Source organism: Bubalus bubalis, chromosome 18 (assembly GCF_019923935.1).
Source record: "Bubalus bubalis isolate 160015118507 breed Murrah chromosome 18, NDDB_SH_1, whole genome shotgun sequence".
Classification (NCBI taxonomy): Eukaryota; Metazoa; Chordata; class Mammalia; order Artiodactyla; family Bovidae; genus Bubalus; species Bubalus bubalis.
Window position 1 is genome coordinate 9,773,858 of NC_059174.1, and position 23,566 is coordinate 9,797,423.

General features: G+C 45.5%; 1 protein-coding gene across 3 annotated transcripts in view; it reads left to right on the top strand.

Moving 5' to 3' along the window:
• The window catches only part of CDH13 (cadherin 13), a 1,055,068-nt gene that overhangs the window by 1,009,822 nt on the left and 21,680 nt on the right, over positions 1–23,566 (top strand). For all 3 annotated transcript variants that reach the window (XM_044931221.2, XM_025269790.3, XM_044931222.2), the window contains one exon: positions 14,808–14,950. In XM_044931221.2, the coding sequence (XP_044787156.2) occupies positions 14,808–14,950 (143 nt within the window). The remainder of the gene's footprint in view (positions 1–14,807; positions 14,951–23,566) is intronic.

The following is a 23,566-nucleotide window of genomic DNA, read 5'->3' on the forward strand; positions in this document are numbered from 1 at the left end:
GTAGAATATTCTGAAGCACATCGTGAAAGGATATTTGGTTTTTGTCATTTTTCTGTGCTTCGATCACCTAGGAAACCATGGAGAGCTCACGTCCTTGAAGATATTTCTCTTGCATATAACAGCTTTATTGAGACATAATTCACAAACCCCACAATCTACCATTTTAAAATATACAATTCAGTGGGTTTTAGTATATTCACAGAGTTGTGCAACCATCTCCACAATCAGTTTTAGAATATTTTCTTTACCCCAGAAAGAAATCTATTCTCCTTAACCATCACCTCCATTCTGCCTCTCCTCTGCCATAGCAACCACTAATCTTTCTACTCATCTACTACTAAACGATTTTTGGTCTCTATGGATTTGGCTAGACTGGATATTTCATATGAATGAAGTCACACAGTGTATGACCTCCTTAGGTTTTTGGGCTTTTTAGAAAGACAGGAATATGGGAACAGAACTGCTTACTGTTTCAAGAAAAGACACATTCATCCTTTTGCCATAAACTTTATGAAAGTTTCAAATGCACAGAAATGTTGAAATAATTTTGCAGTGAGCATTCATTCACCCATCACCCAGATTCTACTGTTTTCTTCCACTTACTATATCGCAAATCTACCTGTCTCCCCCATAGACTACCACTGTAGTGGTGGGCATTCAAGGAAGCAACTTCCAACCTTGCCATATTGAGAAGGAAAAATACTCAATTCTTCACAATAAAATGTCCATGTAGGAGATTTTAAAAGCCAAGAATGTTAGTAAATTGACATTAGAAGCCCTGAAAGATAGAATTATGTTCAAAGGTTGGAGAAGGCTTGGAATAGCTTTCCAAGAGAGCATGTGATAGGGACATGAGGCCCAAGGACTGACCAGGTTTGGAATGACAGGCGTCTCAAAGGGACCAGCCAGCAGCCTGGCTCAGTGGTCCACAGTGAGAGAGCCAGGGAGTAAGCCTCACGGTTTAGGGAGACAGCAGCCTTTTCCTGAATCTGCTAATTTGGCTGGGGTTTTTTTATTTGGGGGGACTTTCTGAGATTCGGGGGTTTAATTTAACTGTCAATTTTGACTCGTACATTTGAAGGGAAGGTGCTTTTCATTTTTTCTTGCACAGCACAAGCTTTTAGAATTGTGATGGTACCCAGAGCCCCAGCTCCTCCCAGACCAGGGGCCCAGCATCACACGCACAGACGCCCCAGGGCTGTGGTCTGGATGGGCAGGAGCGGACCTGGTGCATGAAGAGAGGGATCAGGACATCGGGTGGGTGCTGAAACCACACGCCACTCACTCTCTGCCTCCCAGCCCATCCGCTCTCACCCTCTGGCCCCACAAGCCTGTGTGTGAGTGGTGTGACTCAAGGGTTGGAAGACACTGGCCTGTGTGGTGCATGCGCACATGCACGCGTGTGTGTGTGTGTGTGTGTGTGTGTGTGTGTGTGTGTGATGAAGACACATCTATTTTGTGTTACTATGAAGTGAGAAGTAAAGGTCTTGGCAAACAGTTCAATAGCTCCTGCTGATAAGTGCAAGGTAATTCTTTTTAATGAGAGAGGTAGCCTTGATATAACTATATTAAGGCTTCTATTGGAACAGGAATGCAAAATGTTCATCTGGGTAATTTACTCATCAGTCACCAGTGTTTACCAAAGGCCAGCAGATACCCTGGGAGATGCAAAAGCACAGATAAACAAGACCTGTCTCCCAGACCACAAAGAAGTGTGTCCACTAGGGGGAAGCACACAATTAGGACATGTCATTTTATTGTCTATACGCTTATGATTAGGTCGGGCCATATGAAATTGCTGATATTTGATGGGTTTTGACCACTCAAAAGGCAGCTTTGTGGTTCAGCCTAATATCTGAATAATGTTTTGTCACTTTGCTAGGGCTCCCATAACAAACTACTGCAGAACTGGGGGGCTAAGACAGGAGACACTTACTTCTCACACTTCCGAAGCTGGAAGTCCATGATTGAGGTTCTGGCGGACACAGTTTCTGGTGAAAGCCCTTTTCCTGGCTGGAGGACCGCCCTCTCCTTGCAGTGTCCGCATGTGGCCTCTCCTCCATCTATGCACAGGGTGGAGAGGGGTTGCAGTCAGGCCTCTCCTTCTAATAAGAACACTAATCCCATCAGATTAGGGCCCCACCCTGCAACCTCAGTTAACCTTTATTATGTCCTTAAAGGCCCCATCCCTATATTCAGCCACACTGGGAGTTAGGACTTCACCATGTGAATTAGGGGAGAGGTGAGGGAACACAAATACTCAATATCACTCAGTCTTGTCCGACTCTTTATGACCCCATGGACTATACAGTCCATGGAATTCTCCAGGCCAGAATACTGGAGTGGGTAACTTTTCCCTTCAGGGGATCTTCCCAACCCAGGGATCGAACCCAGGTCTCCTGCATTGCAGGCAGATTCTTTACCAGCTGAGCCACAAGGGAAGCCCAAGAATACTGGAGTGGGTAGTCTATCCCTTCTCCAGGGGATCTTCCTGACCCAGGAATCGAACCAGGGTCTCCTGCATTGCAGGCAGATTCTTTACCAGCTGAGCTGTCAGGGAAGCCCTAACAAATGTGTAATTAATATATTGTATGTGTGTCCATACACCATATATAGTATTACATATCATGTATAATCGGAGAAGGCAATGGCACCCCATTCCAGTACTCTTGCCTGGAAAATCCCATGGATGGAGGAGCCTGGTGGGCTACAGTCCATGGGGTCGCTAAGAGTCAGACACGACTGAGCGATTTCACTTTCACTTTTCACTTTCATGCATTGGAGAAGGAAATGGCAACCCACTCCAGTGTTCTTGCCTGGAGAGTCCCACGGATGGGGGAGCCTGGTGGGCTGCCGTCTATGGGGCCGCACAGAGTCGGACACGACTGAAGTGACTTAGCAGCAGCATCATGTATAATATATACATAAATATTTTTATGCAAAAAACTGTAAATTTTTTTATTAAGATTGTATTAAATCTACAAATAACTTTGGGGGAGAATTCACCTAAATTCACAGTATTTAGTTTTGTAAGCATGAGCATGGTATATCCATTTATTTAGGACTTCTCTAATCTGTCTTACCAATGTATTCTAGTTTTCAGAATATAGGTCTTGCATATATTTTGTTAAGAATTTTACAGGCCTTGACTACCTTAAATGGTATTATTTACATTTTATTTCCAATTACTATTTGCTAGTACATATTAATACAAGTGAATTTTGTGTATTGACCTTGCATTTTGTAACTATGCCAAAGTAGCATTCATGTTACTAATTTTTTTAAGTCCTTCAGATTTTTATACCTGATTATGTCATCTGCACATGAGGGAAATTTTATTTATTCCTCTCTAATCTACATGCTTTTTATTTCCCAGCCTTATTGTACCAAGCTCAATCCCCCTAGTACACTGTTTAATAGAAGTTAATACATATACATTTTTGTAGACACACACAGACCACATATATAATATACTTCTATAGCAGTAAGGTTGCACAGAGGAGAGAAACCCTGACTTTGCCAAGAGGGAAATGGAGATATGGGGGTATCAAGGAAGACATCTTTATATTATTAGCTTTCGTTGGAAAAAAAAAAAAAGACTTTATTGCAAAAAGATTATAGGCTCGTGGTAGAAGTTTTAGAAATCCTGATATGGAAAAATAAGAAAGATGTAAATCCAACTAGCCAGACACAGGCACAACTACTCTTAAGGCCAAAGTCAGACAGGGAGGCATCTCAGCGCAGAGTGGATCCTGGGATGGGACGGGTCTGTCACTTACCAGCTGTGTGACCTGGAGCGAATCGCATAGCCTGTCTGTGCCTCAGCACCCGCATTTGTACAATGGGGCAATAATCCCAACCCCCATGAAGCTATTTGTGAGGGTCACATGAGTCGACCTGTGTGAAGCACTGAGGCAGTTTCTGGCACAAAGTCAGTGCTCAGTAAGTGTTACCATTATCTCCTATTCTGTCACTGTTATCATCATTGCCATATTCTTCACGTGGCTGCCACTAACATCCCCTTCCAAGGGCGATTACGAGCCCAGCGGTGTGATAGAAGGGCTTGGCACGCAGGGTATGGTGGGGAGAGGGATTTTGAAGCTGACCTTGGACTCCAGAGGAAAGTTGTTACCGATGTTTGTGAGAAGGAGGCAGTGAGCACCTCCTGCGTTAGCCTGTGGGCATTCTCTGTCCTGCACATGAAGCTCTATAGTATGTGGGTGAGGTTTTCACCGTCATCTTCATTTCTTGAATATAGTCATCCTGCTATGCTGCGTCTCTCTTACCTTTTAAGGTCTATATAGTGCTTTGTTGTCTGGGTAACCAATCACTTTTGATAACAGTTGTGTGCATGTGTGCTAAGTCGCTTCAGTCGTGTCCACCTCTGTGACCCTATAGACTGTAGCCTGCCAGCCTCCTCTGTCCATGGGATTCTCCAGGCAAGAACACTGGAGTGGGTTGCCATTCCCTTCTCCAGAGGCTCTTCCCCACCCAGGGATCTAACCTGCGTCTCTTATGTCTCCTGCATTGGCGGCCGGGTTCTTGACCGTTAGTGCCACCTGGGAAGCCCCTTGATAGACAGTTACCTGGTATTTTTTAAATTTTTCTGTACTCAGCAGTGATGGAAGAAATGTTCTTGTAGCTGAGTAACTCTGCCAAATAAGTTTGAGTAATGCTTTGCTCTGAGACCCTTTCTGGGATATCCACAGTGTGAATCTATATTTTCAAGGCTCTGAGAAGTCCTGCCAAGGAGGGGCAAGCTTTGATTTTATTAACGCAGCATTTCCAAATTTTAGAAATTGCCCCCTTACTGTTTTTTGGCTAAATTATTGGCAAAGGAATTTCTAGATCAAAGGATACAGAGTTTTAAGGGACTTTCATTCCTTCTAAGAATGTTGTTTTGGGAACTGGCAAAGCTGGAGACAAAGCTTCCTTCTTGGCTAAACCAAGATGTTCTTTTAATCACAATTAGATGAAAAAGTTCAGACTCAAAAAGCATGTGTTATGTTCTTTTAAACATTCAAACAATCAAGACAAGTGCAAAGAATTACCTGGGCTTTTTTGATTCTTTTGGGAAGTCAGCTTAGAAGAGGTTGATTCATCCAGAAAGCATTAAGTTTTCATTTTCTAGAATTCAGACAGGAAAACATGTTAAATGAGTAAAAGTGTCTCATATGGACTATCTCAGAGGGTCATGGGAAATTTTAAATGCTGCGGCAGACCCGTGAGAAATGTCCATTGTAAATATTGCTTTTGATATAAAACAAGACTCAAAGTAAATGTTTTAGATGGGCTGACTACTCTTCTTATATTCTGCCTCAATGCATCCATACTGACTCAGTAAACAGTTCCTAAACTTGCACCACTAGCTGGGCCCTAACTAGCCTTTGTCCTCTTGTAGAACTTATATTCCAGCAGGGAGATGGGCAGTGAGCAAGTAAATCAATGCTTAACTGTGTTAGCTGAGTGCAGCACACAGCCTGTAGGAGAGAAAACAGCACGATGGACTGGGGAGCCCCTGGGAGAGGCCCCTGAAACGGGCTGGGAGGGAGGAGGTGACATTTGAACTCAGCTCTGAAGAGTAGCAAGGAGCCAGCCAAGCAGAGAGCTGGGGACAAAATTCCCAGTGGAAACCAGCGGCTAAAATGAAGGCGGGGAGGGTGGAGGTCTATGGACTTCGGATCCGGGAAGGGGAGGGTGGAGGTCTGCGGGCTTGGGGTCTGGGAAGGCACGAATGAGGAAACAGCTGGCGGACCGGGCAGTGGGAGGCTCAGAGGCCCAAGACATGTCGTCCCCCTTGTCAGAAGCTCTGTGACTCCACACCGCTGACCCCGTCAGGGCACTACCCATTGTCCCTCATGGACCAGGTGCATGGCCGTCTTCACACACCCTGCAAATCCTGGGATGCCGACTCTTCAGAATTCTGTAACTATTTGCTTCCTATTCACTTTTCACACACTGATGTTTGCTCATTCGCCCACCCATCCTTGACTAAGGCCTGCAATGGGCCAGACACATGACAGAGCACTGGACTTGGGAAGGGAGGAAGACAGCCCCTCCTCTGGGCACTTTCCCGCCGTGTGCCAAGGGCAGTGTCCAGGGATGAACCCCCTCGGTGAAAGTCTTCATCAGGGGCGCGAGCTTCCTGCTTTGCTCACTACAGTCTCTCCCGTCCCTAGCAGACCTCTGGGCTCCTAGCAGGTCTTCCAAAAATGTAGGGCATCAGTACCCAGGGCTGGGCATGGGAGTCCCAGGGCTTCCCACATGGGGGCCAACAGAGTCACCTGTTAGGGGACGGCTCCTCTAGACCACAGGTCAGGCCAAGGTAGGTGGAGACGTGCTCTGGGCCAGGTCTCTCCGCAGGAAGCCCAGACCCTCTCAGCTCCTCCCCAGAACCATGTGGGTCTCCCACAGCCCAGCCTCGGTAAGAAACATTGTCTAGGATCGCTCGCCGCCTGGCCTCCAGCGGAGGGAGAAGGCCTGTCCCCTAAGCCAAGCAGGCGCTGCTAGGAACCTCCTCCGTGGCAGTTTGCCAGGTGGTGCTCACTGACCTTCAAGGCATGAAGCCGGTCTCCACCATCCATCTATTCCACTGCAGTCCCTGCCACAACCTCGCTCATCAACTTCTCAAAAGCGCCAACACCTTTTCTGAGCTTGGTCTGAGCTGAGCTGAAATGTTCAAGTGCTGAGCAGAGGCATGACCTGTCAATTAATCACCCAATAAAAATAAAGTCTGAGAACAAACGCAGTGGGGATTAGCTTTGCCTTGCTGGTCTTCTAACATCTGGGTTTGCTCTCCCAGCGAGCATGTTTCTTCAAGACAACCCATCCTGGAAACGGCACCTGGTTCAGACACCACCACGCCATCCCTTTGACCCACAGACATGGAACTCGACCTGCAAGCTGCACAGCCCTGGGAGGAGAGGCCCCCACTGTGGCCACACGCCACTGGGGGCTTGAGCCATCTCACTCTGAAACACCAAGACTAGTTGGTTTTATTTTGCTTTTTGGCCTTCTAATAAGTATTACTTATTATTAACGCTAATAAGTGTTAGTAAAGTTGGATAATCATTGGCCAGGTGGGGGTCAGGGGTTCTCACAAGCCACAGGACACTGGACTAGCACATCTACATGCCTGCAGGGTCTGTAAGAAATCCAGCCTCTGTCCTGGAAGTCAAAGAAAGACAGGCTGCTTCGTTTCAAGTTGGTTACCTAAAGTCTCCCAGAGTGAGTGTCGTGGGAGCTCAGGCCTGGGTCAGTCAAGCCATGTTGGAGAAGGCTTGTTCTTCCATCCATCCATCCATCCATCCATCCAACCCCAGAGTGCCTGCTCTGTGCGTGCCAGGCAGTCTTCTAGGCACCAGACACACAGGCAAATGAGACAGATGGAAGGAGGGTAGAGAGTTAGGCAGAATCTGCAAGACATGATCAAGAGTTTGATTTTATTCTGTTCCCAGTGGGAAGTTATTGGAGGATTCTAAGCCGGAACTCACTCATATGAGATACAAATTGAAAATGGTGAATTTGGGGGCTTCCCTGGTGATCCAGTGATTAAGAATCCGCCTTGCAATGCAAGAGGCAGGGGATCAACCCCTGGTCTGGGAAAATTCCACATGACGCAAAGCAATGGAGCCCTTGCCCCACAACTGGTGAAGCCTGAGGGCCCTAGAGCCCGTGCTTCACAAGACAAGCCACCATGATGAGAAGCCCGAACACCGCAACCAGAAAGAAGGCCCTGCCCGCTGCAACTAGAGAAAGCCTGTGCGCAGCAACAAAGATCCAGCACAGCCAAAATAAAGAAGGAAACATTTTTTAAAAAGAAAAATGGTGAATTTTCAATTGGCTGCTCTTTGAAGAACTGACAGTAGCAAGCAGAACAGAAGCAAAGAGTCAAGCACCGCAGGGGTCCACGCAGAAGATACTTGCTAATGATCCCACCTCCTGCTTCCTGTGACAGAGCTGATAATGGACTCACAGCAAGCCTACCGGGGAAGGGAGCTCGGGTGGGCTGTGCGTTTTTTGTCATCATGGTAGTCCCGCACAAGCTGGAATCAAGATTGATGGAAGAAATATCAATAACCTCAGATATGCAGATGACACCACCTTTATGGCAGAAAGAGAAGAGGAACTAAAGAGTCTCTTGATGAAAGTAAAAAAGGAGAGTGAAAAAGCTGGCTTAAAACTCAACATTCAAAAAACTAAAATCATGGCATCCGGTCCCATCAGTTCATGGCAAATATATGGGGAAACAATGGAAACTAACAGACTTTATTTTCTTGGGCTCCAAAATCATTGAAGATGGTGACTGCAGCCATGAAGTTAAAAGATACTTGCTCCTTAGAAGAAAAGCTATGACCAACCCAGACAGCATATTAAAAAGCGAAGACATTACTTTGCCGACAGAGGTCTGTCAAGTCAAAGCTATGGTTTTTCCAGTAGTCATGCATGGATATGAGAGTTAGACCATAAAGAAGACTGAGTGCCAAAGAACTGATGTTTTTGAACTGTGGTGTTGAAGAAGACTCTTGAGAGTCCCTTGGACTGCTAGGGGATCAAACCAGTCCATCCTAAAGAAAATCAGTCCTGAATATTCATTGGGAGGACTGATGCTGAAGCTAATGCTCCAAAACTTGGGCCACCTGGTGCAAAGAGTCGACTCATTGGAAAACCCTGATGCTGGGAAAGATTGAAGGCGGGAGGAGAAGGGGATGACAGAGGATGAGATGGTTGGATGGCATCACTGACTCAATGGACATGAGTTTTTGAGCAAGCTCTGGGAGTTGGTGATGGACAGGGAGGCCTGGTGTGCTGCAGTCCATGGGGTCACAAAGAGTCGGACATGAATGAGCTACTAAACAACAATAAGGGTCAGGATGCCTGTAAGGAACCCACCAAGCTTTGGTCCATGTGCCATTGCAAGATGGCACGGCCAGGAGAGTGTGATGGTAGAATTGTAATCTGGTAGCACCTCATGCAGGAGGACCTCAGGACTCCACCAGGGGCTCTGGGATGCCTGGGAAGGCAGTCCAGGGAAGAGCCTACAGGTGTCGGGAGCTCTTCCCCTTGTCCTCGTGGAAGGTCATCACCTCATGCTAAGCTGGGCAAGCTCTACCTCCATCTCCCCAACTCTAAGATGTCCTGCCTAGGCCACTCACTGGGCAGCTCTTCCTGTCCACGTCTTCCCTCTGTGGCATCTCGCCATCCAAGGAATGTCCTTCCTGTCACCGAGATCGCCTTCCTGGGCCCTGGTTCCTGTGGAGCAGGACGGAGCACCGTCCCCATCTCTCCAGAAACCCTGTGCCAGCCTGTGTTGTGTGACTGAGCCTGGACTCTGGAACCACATGTCCTCCAGTCTCCTCTGTGTGCTTTGTCAGGAGACGGGAAGTACATATTCAGAGCCACAGCTACATGAGCTACACCAGAACACTGCCGGGAATTCTCTGCCTTCTGCCAGGAATTCTCTCCAGCTCTGTTTATAAATAAAACGGTTGATTTGAATCACCCAAGCAGATATTTCATTTAACATAGGGGGCCCATTGGGCTGGAATTAAGTGAGGAGCTATATTACTTCGCAAAATCTTTAAAATAATTTATTTATTTTAATTGGAGGATAATTCAGTTCAGTTCAGTTGCTCAGTCGTGTCCGACTCTTTGCAACCCCATGAATTGCAGCACGCCAGGCCTCCCTGTCCATCACCAACTCCTGGAGGTCATTCAAACTCATGACCATTGAGTTGGTGATGCCATCCAACCATCTCATCCTCTTGTCCCCTTCTTCTCCTGCCCCCAGTTCCTCCTAGCATCAGAGTCTGTTCCAATGAGTCAACTCTTCACATGAGGTGGCCAAAGTATTGGAGTTTCAGCTTCGCATCAGTCCTTCCAATGAACACCCAGGACTGATCTCCTTTAGGATGGAATGGTTGGATCTCCTTGCAGTCCAAGGGACTCTCAAGAGTCTTCTCCAACACCACAGTTCAAAAGCATCAATTCTTTGGGGCTCAGCTTTCTTCACAGTCCAACTCTCACATCCATACATGACCACTGGAAAAACCATAGCCTTGACTAGGTGGACCTTTGTTGGCAAAGTAACATCTCTGCTTTTCAATATGCTGTCTAGGTTGGTCATAACTTTCCTTCCAAGGAGTAAGCGTCTTTTAATTTCATGGCTGCAATCACCATCTGCAGTGATGTTGGAGCCCAAAAAAATAAAGTCTGACACTGTTTCCACTGTTTCCCCACCTATTTCCCGTGAAGTGATGGGACTGGATGCCATGGAAGATAATCACTTTGTAATATTTTTAAGACTAAAATAAAAGCAAGGATTTTGCTATCCCATGCTGAACAAATGTGCATCCTCAGTGTGGTAGAACTGAACCCAGGAAGCCTGCAGAGTGGTCCTGTCAAAGTCTCTCTCTCCTTCCCACCAGCACTGAGGCCCCCAGAGAGCTGGGCCTCTGGCTTAGAAGTCCTCTGGCCTGGCAGCTTCCTTCCCTGCTCTGCCAGGGCCCTGCCAACAGTAAGTCCGCTTCCCAGAACAATGCAAGCCTGGATCGTGGTTAGATGCCCCCCCGCCCCGCCTCCCCACTGGCCTGATCTACCGATCAGCCTGGCCTGCATCTTTGACACTGACACCTGGAAGAGGCCAAGCCTTGGCAAGCTCACGAGCAGCTCCTATGAAGCTACACAAGGCTGAAAGGAATCTTCTTTTTTTAATTTGATTTTTCTTCCCTTATAACAAGCAAAGTTCACATCACAGACAAATTGCCTGGAAATTCCAATTTAATAAGGCGTGTGCATTTTTCAGGCCTAGAAGCACAGAAAATGTCCTGCACACCAGTATTCTTGTGCCAAAAGGTTATTAAAGAGACAGCTTTGAAAATGCAGAAATGTACATAGAGTGCCTGGCCAGTCAGTCTCAAGGGCTCATCGGCCAGGAGGTGGGAGGGCGGGCTGGATGACGAGTGCTGGGCTTTCTTCCCCTCGGGGGTAGACGCGCCAGGGCTGGGGAGGGGCACAGCTACCTCGGGGGGCTTCCACAAGGTCTGAGTTTGGAGGCCACGGGTTCAGGAAAAACAGCACTGGGCACTCGGGAATTCTCAGTAAATGGAATGACCCCACCCTGCCCTCTCCACGGCTGCAAACCTGAGCAGGTGCAGGAAGAGGGACATCCAGGAGATCTGGGGTCCAGGCGGACCTCTCCAATATCTTGGTGGGAAGAGGCAACAGAGAAAGTCCATCAACTAACAGAGGAGGACAAGGGGCCCAGCAGGCGTGCAATTAAACAGCACAGTGGTGGAGACCTGGTTGCTTTTTCATATACACATAATTTTTTATTAATTGATTTAGTTTTAGCTGTGCTTAGTCTCATTGCTACGTGGGCTCTTCTCTAATGGCGGCGGGCGGGGGCTAGTCTAGTTGTGGAGCTCAGGCTTCTCGTTGCGGTGGCTCCTCTCGTCGTGGAGCGCGGGCCAGAGGGCGAGAGGGCCTCAGGGGTTGCAGCTCCCGGGCTCCAGAGCACAGGCTCCATAGCTGGGGCACACGGGATCCTGGTTCCTCAGCACGTGGGGTCTTCCGGGACCAGGCATCAACCTTGTGTCTCCTACATTAGCAGGCGGATTCTTTATCACAGAGCCACCAGGCAAGCTCCCAGACCTGGTTATTCTTCAAAGAAAATAAAATAGTGGGGTATTATCCTGTAACACCACTCAAGCTCCTGCTTTCACTGGGAATGCGGTAGGTACAGACGTAAACCACTGGGCATTGTTCTCAGGGGACAGCTTCCAATCAACCAACCTCTGTAAGCTGTTTATTCAGTGTAATGCTTCCCTACACAAGAAGCCAACATGCTCATTATAGTGCGAACTGTAGCAATGGAGGGCCAAAAACAAAGACAGGAGAATAAAAGAGCATTCTTAGCCAATGTGGAACGCTAGATTACTTAATCCAGTTTTTATTTATAATATGAACTCTGAGTTAAGTAATCAGGGAACAAATTACAGCCCATTTAAATTTTTCATGATTTCAAATATACTGAACCACCACAAATCACTCCTGGGTCAACCATGAACTTGTTACCCTGTACGAAGGGAAACAAATGTCACCATTCTTCGTGCTTTCCATTTGCTTGATGTTCCAACCAAAAAAGAAAGAATGAAGTAACATCCCATGGACAGCCACCTGCTCTGGGCACTCCACTCCACCCAGGGAATGCAGAGCGGCCAGTACCTGGTCCTGGGCATGAACACACTGTATCCTGGTTAGGCTCCAGTGCCTGGAACCTGGCACACCCGTGTTGAATTCCATCTTGGCTGCTTCTTAGCTGTGCCGCTTTGGGCAAGTGGCTAAGCCTCTCTGAGTCTTGGTTATCTCATCTTCAGAGAGGGATGACACCCACTTCATCAGGTTGCTGTGAAGCACAGAAGTCACTGTGGCGCCCTCTGTGAATGGCGAGCACAAAGCCAGGTTCAGCAAGCATGCAGTAACACAGCCAGCTCGAACCTCCTGACATTAAGACACTAATGAAGGCCTTGAGAAGCTGCGAAAGTGGCAGACCTATGAGGCCCATACGCCACTCTTACAGGCATTTTCATGCATGTGTGTGCCCAGCAAGGACGAGAGGATGGAGCGGCTAACCCTTCTAACCAGGGGACTCAAAGCAGGGGGCCGGTGGGGGGCAGGCAGAGGACACATGTCAGATGGGTCTTAGCAGATAGCATCTTGCCAGGTGGAAGTGCAAATTACTATGAAACTGAAAGGCGGATGTTTTTAAAGCAATTCACTGTCAAGAGTAATATATACATTTCTTCTGTTTTGAAGAAATATGGAAATGATAACTGAGGCATTGAGAGTGGTGAGAAAACCTCCATTAGCCTCATTCATTCTCTCCATCTGTTCCCCGTCACAGCTTCAAAGCCTTGTTTCCCCAAGGCTCACCAAGTCATGCATTTCCAAAACACTCTGGGGGACGCAGCGGGTCACATCAAGAGAGCTCACTGGGCCTGGCCCAGTGGCCACTGGCACACACAGCGGCCACTTGGAGTCAGGCCTTGCTTGGCCCTCACAGCCACCACTAAGGCCACTGGAATTGTCCCACCTAACAGGGGAGGAAACGGATTCACAGAGGATCCGGGTCCTCTTCACTCCGAAGTCTATACCTTTAACCCCACTGTGATGCTGACAACATGTGCAATTGGGCAGAGCTTGTGTGCAGGTTAAGGGCAGGGCCCTGGCTCAAATTTCAGATCCCAACATTGCTGCACTCTCGCCGTTGACCTTGGCAAAGGCATTTCTCTCTCCAGGTGTGTGTTTTGTGGGGGGGTGGGGGGTGGAGTTGTTTTTGTTTTGATTTGGTTTGCTTTCCCACTGGAATAATATTTATTGTTTTTCTTGGCAAAAAGTCGAAGTGCTAAATTTTTTGAAAAATAAAACATCCTACTTTTTTTTTTTTTTAATATACAAGTTGGTTTAAAATGGCCAAAGTTCAGGGAAAACTAAGAAATCTACAGCCTGTAGTTTAATGATAGAAAAACTAAGACAATCACAGGGTCTGTAGCATCTAGCATCCTCTTGGCTGCCCACGTTTCCCTAGCCACCCAGGTCAAAGACAAGACTCTCATTCCAAGACAAACAAGACAAGACTCTCATCTCTTACTTACTGTACCTTTCCATTGCTTGAACTTCTTACAGTGAGCATGTGCTACTTTTATAACGGCCTCAAAAATAATAACATTCTTTCTAATTTCGATTCTATATTGGAGTGTAGTTGATTAACAGTGTCACGTTAGCCTCAGGTGCACCACAAAGTGATTCAGTGATACATATACATGCATCTATTTATTCTTTTTCCAATTTTTTTTCCCATTTAGGTGACTACAGAACATTGAGCAGAGTTCCCTGTTCTATACAACAGGCCCTTGTTGATTAGCTATTTTAAATAAAGTAGTGTGTATAGAACATTTTAAAATTCTTTGATGGTTTCCCGTCTATCTAGAATTCAAACCCCTTAAATGATTCAGGTTCTTTGTAATCTGTCCCTCCAAATTCACTTCCTTTCAGTTTCCCCTGGAAAAGCTATGATCCAACCACAACCATCTACCTTCCGGTCCCTAAATATTTATTCATTCAACAGCTATCTATTGAGTGTCATATATGTGCTAAGCAGTGTTCCAGGAGATGGGGTCGTGACAGTAAATGGATATCCTAGCTACTGTGAAACTAATATTTTAGTGCCTATCTCTGTTCCATGTTAATTCATATTCTTTCCCCGACGTGTCTGTCCTCTCATTCTGTGACAACATCCCCCCATTCCCTGACAGCATCCCCCCATTCCATCTGTCAGATGCTGCATCCTCTGTGAGGACCCCATGGTCACCCTCCATCACAGGTAATTCCTCTTCTCCCAGGCATCCGTGTGCTCTGCCAGTACCTTCATGACAGTGCTTCTCCCAGCTGTGTATACAGGGTGCATCCAAGGTGTAAAAAGGGGGGAAAAAACTGGACTTGAACTCAGGAGTCAGGCTGTGAACCCTGCCACTGTGAGAACTGGGCAGACACGAGCTCCTTCCTTCCAGGCTTGTCACAAGGAATAAAGGAGGTGCATGTACAAAACATTCAGCACAGAGACAGCCCAGAGTTAATGGTCAGTCATTACTTTCTGGATGAACAACTGCACTCTAATGATGTTTTTGGATTTGTATTAAAAATTATCTGGCAGCTAGCATGGGAGCTTGTGCCCAGCACTCTGTGAACATTTTTTGAATCTATTTTGAATACAATCTGTCATTGTTTGGGGATTTTTTTTTTTTCAGGTATTCTGTTTACAAGGATCCAGCAGGCTGGCTGAATATCAACCCCATCAACGGGACTGTTGACACGACTGCTGTGCTGGACCGCGAGTCCCCATTCGTCCACAACAGCGTCTACACTGCCCTCTTCCTGGCAATTGACAGTGGTGAGCACATTTTTAAATTCCAATAAGTGTGTACTTTTCAGTTCTAAATATATCTTTCAGTTCAGTCAGTTCATTTCAGTCACTCAGTCATGTCTGACTCTTTGCGACCCCATGAATCGCAGCACGCCAGGCCTCCTTGTCCATCACCAACTCCTGGAGTTCACTCAAACTCTTGTCCATTGAGTTGGTGATGCCATCCAGCCATCTCATCCTCTGTCATCCCCTTCTCCTCCTGCCCCCAGTCCCTCCCAGAATCAGGGTCTTTTCCAATGAGTCAACTCCTCGCATGAGGTGGCCAAAGTATTGGAGTTTCAGCTTCAGCATCAGTCCTTCCAATGAACACCCAGGACTGATCTCCTTTAGGATGGACTGGCTGGATCCCCTTGCAGTCCAAAGGACTCTCAAGAGCCTTCTCCAACATCACAGTTTAAAAGCATCAATTCTTTGGCACTCAGCTTTCTTCACAGTCCAACTCTCACATCCATACATGACCACAGGAAAAACCATAGCCTTGACTAGACGGACCTTTGTTGGCAAAGTAATGTCTCTGCTTTTCAATATACTATCTAGGTTGGTCATAATTTTCCGTCCAAGGAATAAGTGCTTTTAACTTCATGGCTGCAATCACCATCTGCAGTGATTTTGGAGCCCAAAAAAATGAAGCCTGACACAGTTTCCACTGTTTCCCCATCTATCTCCCATGAAGTGATGGGACCAGATGCCATGATCTTAGTTTTCTGAATGTTGAGCTTTAAGCCAACTTTTTCACTCTCCTCTTTCACTTTCATCAAGAGGCTCTTTAGTTCCTCTTCACTTTCTGTCATAAGGGTGGTGTCATCTGCATATCTGAGGTTACTGATATTTCTCCCAGCAATCCTGATTCCAGCTTGTGCTTTTTCCAGCCCAGCGTTTCTCAGGATGTACTCTGCACATAAGTTAAATAAGCAGGGTGACAATATACAACCTTGACGTACTCCTTTTCCTATTTGGAACCAGTCTGTTGTTCCATGTCCAGTTCTAACTGTTGCTTCCTGACCTGCATCTAGGTTTCTCAAGAGGCAGGTCAGGTGGTCTGGTATTCCCATCTCTTTCAGAATTTTCCACAGTTTATTGTGATCCACACAGTCAAAGGCTTTGGCATAGTCAATAAAGCAGAAATCGATGTTTTTCTGGAACTCTCTTGCTTTTTCCATGATCCAGCAGATGTTGGGAATTTGATCTCTGGTTCCTCTGCCTTTTCTAAAACCAGCTTGAACATCTGGAAGTTCACAGTTCACATATTGCTGAAGCCTGGCTTGGAGAATTTTGAGCATTACTTTACTAGCGTGTGAGATAAGTGCAATTGTGTGGTAGTTTGAGCACTCTTTGGCATTGCCTTTCTTTGGGATTGGAATGAAAACTGACCTTTTCCAGTCCTGTGGTCCCTGCTGAGTTTTCCAAATTTGCTGGCATATTGAGTGCAGCACTTTCACAGCATCATCTTTCAGGATTTGAAGTATATCTTTACACTTTTACAATTCTTCTGCTAGGCCTAGAGATGTTCTTGGTAAGAACAGAAATGTGTGAGGGCAGGGAAGCAAAGTGCATAAACGCACAGTGAATCAGTAAAACCCCCAAGTCCTGGAATCCCTGGGTCTTTGTCTAGATAGAGGTCAGAGCAGTGAGCTCACTGTGTTCCGTCTCTGGCAGGCACCAAGGCTCAGAAGCCAAGCTGATGTCCTTCATCCTGGCTCCTGTTCTCATCTACAGGGACAGTTCTTTTCCCTAATGCAAGTTGAAAGAAAATCCCAGGGAACATCACGGATCCTGATGATTGAACTGTCCCCACAGCTTTGTTCCTCTTATGATATACACCACAGAAAGACATCAAGTCCCCTCAGCTAGTACCTTCGTAATCACAAAACAATTCCTGTTCATTCAGAAGCTAATAATACAATATCCACAAGCCAGACTCTGTTCCAGACACTGGAGATAGAGTCGTGAACAAACAAAGATCACTGTCCTCATGCAGCTGGCACACTCATGGAGAAAGGAAGGAATCTGACTAAAATACATAATGTGCTTTTAGGGGAAAAAAAGGAATACTATTTATGTATGAAACAGGGAAACAGGAAGAAGAGATAGCAAACAAAAGGATGCTATAGTTTTAACTAGACAGCCCTGAGAGGCTCGCTGAAGAAACATGAAGGAAGTGGGGATGGGACCCCTGAAGCAATCTCAGGGAAGAGCCAGGAGGCTGGGGGCCAGAGCAAAGAGGGCGGTGGTCCAGGTTGCGGATCGTGGAGGGTCGCGTGGGCCCCTATATGACCCTTGGCTTCTACTTGTGTGAAATGGACACCACTGCCAAGTGCCACGATCCTGCTGCTGCTCTGCTGAGACAAGGAAATAAGACCGAAGTAGGGACACCTCTTAGGAAGACTGAAGACAGTCTAGGGAAGATGGTGGCTTGGACCACTAATAGAGGAGGGGATTAGAAGGGGTGAGATTCTGGAGATAGTCTGTAGATTTCAGATGCAATGCTAACAGAATTTGCTACTGGTTGAGATGAGGGGGATAAGAATATGTTTTCAAGTATATTAAGCTGAGATGTCTACTGTATCAATCACACAGGAAGTTTCGCTCTCCCTGTAATTCCTGGAAGCCAGCTGTTCATAGCTGAAGACTCAGTTCTGAGTCCTGTAAGTACATTGAAATAGCTATTTATAGGGTTCTTTATATGTGCCTTCATTCCCCTATAATGGGTGAACTGAGACTTCTTGGAGGCTGGGTACTTCCATGCACACCAGATAGGAGAGCACATCTGAGAAGTGAGCGATCGGTGTGGCTCACAGTAGGCAGAGTGGGCTCCACAGTGAGTCCACCTTAGAGTCTGGCCTTGAAAGGCAGGGAGGATTGGGTAGGTGGCGGGGTCGGAGGTGGGGTAACTGGGGCCACAGAGCGGTGGAATCTAAACTAAAAGGGGGTGTGGCATGGGAGGTAAGAAAAGGGTTATATCCCCTGTGCATAAATGTGGAGAAATTCATTTGGATGCATATGGAAAACAGCTTCAAGACAAGTCGTCTGAGGAAGCAGGCACCCAAAGGACCCCACATGCTCTTGAGGAGGAAAGTGACTGATGAAAGAGCACGTGAACGCTCGTCAGCAGAGAGCTGGACCAGACCCTGTGCGAGGTCCTGGAGACTCGGAGATGGACAGTACATCGTCCTTGTGCTCAGCAAGCTAACGAGCTACCCGGCGAGTTAGACTAGCAAGCAGCAGATGACCAAAGAACATCATAGCTGTCCTACGGGAATTAACCAGAGGAGCCCCAGACCATCCAGTCTCAGCGGTGGTCATGGGGAGCTTCTTGGTGGAGGGGCTCTCTAACCCGAGTGATGAAGGATACTTTGAGGAAGGGCAAGGCGTTCTGCTAGAAGCCTGAAAGAAAGTGGATATGTGAGACCCTGAAACGTTGCTCAGTATGACTGGAGGCTCCATACTTAAAGAGATAAGGGAACTGGATCTTGTGTGGAATGCCCAGCTCCTATCACATGCCGGACTTTGTGTGGGCACTCATGTATCTTTGGAATAGATCATACATTAGGTCATTCTCCATAGACCATGCCGAGAAGTTTGATTTGATTCTCAAATTCCTCCAGGATAACTGTACTTTAGGAAGGTAACCCCCATGGCAGTGTGGAGAATCAGTCAGGTCATGATGAGACATGAGGTAAGAAGGCCCTAGAGAGCCATGGAGAAATCAAGGTAAGAGAAGCGGAGGAAGTAGTCTGGGTGGACAGAGTCTACAGCCGGGAAACACATTGAAAGCCATCACTCGTATCTTAGTTAAAGGGATCGCGCAGCTTGGTGGCAACAGAAGCGAATTAGAAAGGGCGAATCCAGAAAACATCTGGGTGTAAGAAACAAGGCTTTGAAAACAACCCACACTCAACATGAAACAGAAAAAGGTGATAGTAAGTTTCTAGTCAGAAATCTAGTCCATTAACCGAAACAGAACTGGTTTCAGAGGACTGTTGCCATGGTGTCTGTGTGGGGTGGATGCTGAGATGGACCCATGAGATGCTGCGATGGACCCATGAGATGCTGCAAGGCAGGATGAATAGAGGCCAGGAGGCTTTTCTCAGGGACTCACGATGCAAGAGAGACGGGCACCATCAGAGCAGATATGTTTTGTGGAAGGAGCAAGTCTAGACAGGGATCAGCAGTGGAGGACAACAAGCGAAGGAGGTTTAAATGCTGTTCCAACAAATGGTGTCAGTGAGGATCAGCTGAAGTAATGATGTCAGAGTTCCGAGAACCACGTAAATGTATCTGTACATGTAGAGAAAATTCTCAGCTAAGAACACCATGAAGGAAGTGTGAATACTTTATGCAATTAGTCATCCAAAAAAAAACCTAGAAATGAAGTAAACTTTAATTTTTGCCAGAGACAGGTGTGACTGGGCAAGCGCCTATAGATTCTGAGATTCAGCTTCTACTTCTACAAAATAAGGAAGATAATTTCTGCTTATAAGGTTGTTGTGAGAAGATAAAGTGCTGGGCCCTCTACAGTTCCCATCCAGAGTCATGGTGAATATTCAATAAATGTCAGTCCCACCCCAGTGGGGTTATAGGAAGGAAAGAATGGACCTCAAGGAATATACAGTTTGAAATGTATTTCTTCTCTAACTCCATTAGTGCTAATATCAGGAAAGGAAATTCAAAATCTGGCATCACAGATGTTTCCAAAGTTTAGAAACGTCCCTGAAGATGGAGTGGTAAATAAAAAACAGGTTGGCGTCACTATACAGAGCCATCATTAGAGATGATAATCTCGAACAAGGCCCAAAAGACTTAGAGCAAAAAGAATAAATTTTAAAAGACCTCATAAATCAGAGAAACTTTTGTTTAAAGTCTTCTTGTCACTCACAAAAACCTTATCTCTGGGTATTATGTTCCACCAGGAAAATCCAACACTTACCTGTGAGATCAAAGTTAATAGTACTAACAGATGTCTCAATGTTAAACAAAGTAAGAATTTTTTCTAATTTTATAGAAATTCAGTGTATTTGATGGGATGAAAGTATAATGAATTTTTGTCATGAGGGAAGCTAAAGCAAAATAAATTCTCTTCAAACAAGGAGTCAAGGGCTTCCCTGGTAGCTCAGCTGGTAAAGAATCCACCTGCAATGCAGGAGACCCTGGTTTGATTCCTGGGGAATCAGGAAGATCCCCTGGAGAAGGGATAGGCCACCCACTCCAGTATTCTTGGGCTTCCCTGGTGGCTCAGTTGGTTAAGAATCCGCCTGTGATGCTGGAGACCTGGGTTCAATCCCTGGGTTGAGAAGATTCCCCTGGAGGAGGGCATGGCAACCCGCTCCAGTATTCTTTGCTGGAGAATCGCCATGGACAGAGGAACCTGGTGGACTGCAGTCCATGGGGTCTTAAAGAGTCGACACTACTTGAGCACAGCACAAACAAGGAGTCCCTCAGGAATTTGTGCCAAAACATGTCAATAAAGTACATGGCTGTGGGAACTTTCTGGTAGGATATAGTAGACCCAATGTCCCTACTGCAAAAACTAGAAAAATGTAGCTAGATCACAAAAGTCTTCATTGTAAAGGCATCAGAGAGGTGCAGAAGCAGTGACACCTAAATCAACTAAGAACTGAAACAGAAAAAAGGAAAGAACTGTTCTAAAAAGAGTATACGGCCCCTAGCCATTTTTTCCTCTTGGGGGCCATTTTAGATTTGGGGCGAGGATCAGGCTTGATCCAGGCAAGGCCTAGGATGGAGAGAAATAAATGAGAAATACTTGTAAGAGTTATGTGATTGGTGTGACAAAGTGAAAACCTGAGGGCCCTTAAGCACACGGTTATAGATAAATGCCTTTTAAAGGGCAGAGTGAAATCTCCCAGGGTCTCACTGAAACAAAGACCTAACGAAGCAAGCAAACTCACCTTAAACACACAACCATTCTCTCTTTAAAGCATTTGCCATGTTTTGAAGCTACCGGGGACTTGTATGCAAAAGACACCAGGCAAAGAAGAACGGGTAAGGGATTTGAACAGATATTCACTACGAGAGATATGCAAATGACAGTAAATGTATGAAGAGATGCTCAACACTCATCAAGGAAAAAAAACTATGCAAATATAAATTAAAACACAAATTAATCAAGGAAATACAATGACATTCCAAACTCGGCACACCTACAAAATGACTGAACTGAAAAGATGGGGAATGCCGAGTGCTGGCAAGGGTGTGAAATCACTGGGACTCTCCCATCCAGCTGGGAGAAGTGTGATCTGGTGCAACCACTCGGAAAGCTGCAAGTATCAAATACCACTGAACGTATGCATCCCCTGTGACCAGGAATCACATGCCTTGCTGTACATCCACCAGAAACGCATGCGTCTCTTCACCGAAACCCACACACCCGAGTGTAACTCCCAGCGCTGTTAATGCTAGCTCAAAATTGGAAACTATCCAAATGCCCAACAAATGTAGAATAAACGAATGGTACATTCACACAATCGGGTCTATACGGTACTGAGAATGAATGACGTGCAGCTATATATAGCAAGTGGACGAATCTTGCAAACAACATTGAGCAAAAAGGAGGCTGAAGCAGAGGATCACATACTGAATGATTCCACTTATATCAAGGTCGAACAAGCCAAACTAATTCTTGCTTCAGCATTACTTAAGGGACTTTTTTTTAACTGAAGTGTATAGTTAGTTCACAATGTTGTAAATAACTATATATAACTATAAAAGAGTATATATATTCTTTTATAGATTCTTTTTGCTTATAGATCATTACAAAATACTGAGTGTATTTCCCTGTGCTATATAGAAGGTTCTTACTGTTTATCTGTTTTATATATGGCACTGTGTATCTGTTAATCCCAAAGTTCTCATTTGTGCCTCTCACCACTCTCCTCTTTGGTACTCATAAATTTGTTTTCTATGTCTGTTTCTGTTTTGCATATAATTTCATTTGTATCTTTCTTTTTTTTTAGATTCCACATATAAGCTATATCATATGATATTTGTCTTTCTTTGATTTAATTCACTTAGTATGATAATCTCTAGTTTCATCCATGGTGCTGCAAATTCATTCATTATTTCATTCTTTTTTAAGGTTTAGTAATATTTCATTGTGTATGTATATTACATCTTCTTTATCCATTCATCTGTTGATGGACTTTTAGGTTGCTTCCATGTCCTGGCCATTGTACATGGTACTGCAATGAACATCCAGGTGCATTTATCTTTTCAAATTATGGTTTTCTCTGCATATATGCCCGGGAGTGGGATTGCAGGATCATATGTATGGGTAGTTTTGTAAGGAACTCCAGAGGAGTTTCTTCATCTTGTATATATTGGACTCACTATCTGGGTGTGTTCAGATTTTGCAGTTTCTTCAAGCTGTGTCATTACAGAAAATGAATGTTTCTATATTTCAATACAACTTAAGAAATTATATATATATATATATATATATATATATATATATATATATAACTACACAGAAAGCACGTCCCTGGTCCACTGTGCCTTCTCCAGGAGACTGTAACCATTCACGTGTTCTCTAAGTATCTGGTCCCTAGAGCTAGACTCTCAGCGTCTTGTCATCCTAAGGAAGGACAATCCCCAGCTGCTGGAGGGCAGGGGGCAGTAGTGCCAGGAGAGTGGAGGACAGGAGGTCTGCGAGGGAACGAGGCGAGCTGCAGTCTGCAGTCCTGTAACACTTAGCAAAAAGCAGAAGTGACACCATGATAGCTCCTACACAAGCTCTACTCGTCAGTTCAGAACAATGGGAAGGCAGCGCCAAACGAGAATCTTTTGCAAACCTCTTAGAGACTAGAAGCTGTGAGATCAGAATGGAGGAATGCAAAAAAAGTCAGAAGCAGGGCTGCAAATCTATCCTGAGTTAAAAACTCTTTAACAGAAGAGTTTTAGAGAAACTTTTAGAAGTTTTAGAAGAGTTAAAGAGAAAACTCTTTAACAGAAGTTAAAAACTCTTTGGACGTGTTTGCTTGCAGCTCCAGTGTGCATCTATGTAGATTCTGGAATAGCACTTCATAATAATATTGATAATGCATGGGATACAGATGATTTGAGGAGGGAAAGACACAGAGGCTACAGATAGAGGCTAGGTTGCAACCCACAGAACACTGAAGGATGTACAAGGCAGTTTTCGTAAACTGGTATCAATTTTAATGAGCTATAAATTACCCAACAACCTTTTTATTTATAAGTGAAATGCTTTTGTTTGGCTAAAGCAGAACAGGCTGCTGTAGTTAAATGACTGGAAGAGTACAGCCTTTCATCCTATAGATTAATAAGGTGTGACCTTTCCTGTTGGCAAGCATTTTATCTTTAAAGATGGATACTGTCATTTACCTTATGTGGTCCAGATTTTCTGAAAAGGTTAAGACAGTGCCTTCAGAATACAGGAGCTCCTTCATTAAAGACTTAACAAACATAGAATCGCTGGCCTATCTTAAGAAAGGGGGAAAAAATAATGTTAATAACTGTTAAGGAAAATACCAAGATGCAGAGAGAGAGCATTCAGGAGCGCAGTCAGATGGCATCCCTCTGGGGCTGTGCTGACAAGGAGGCAAAGCT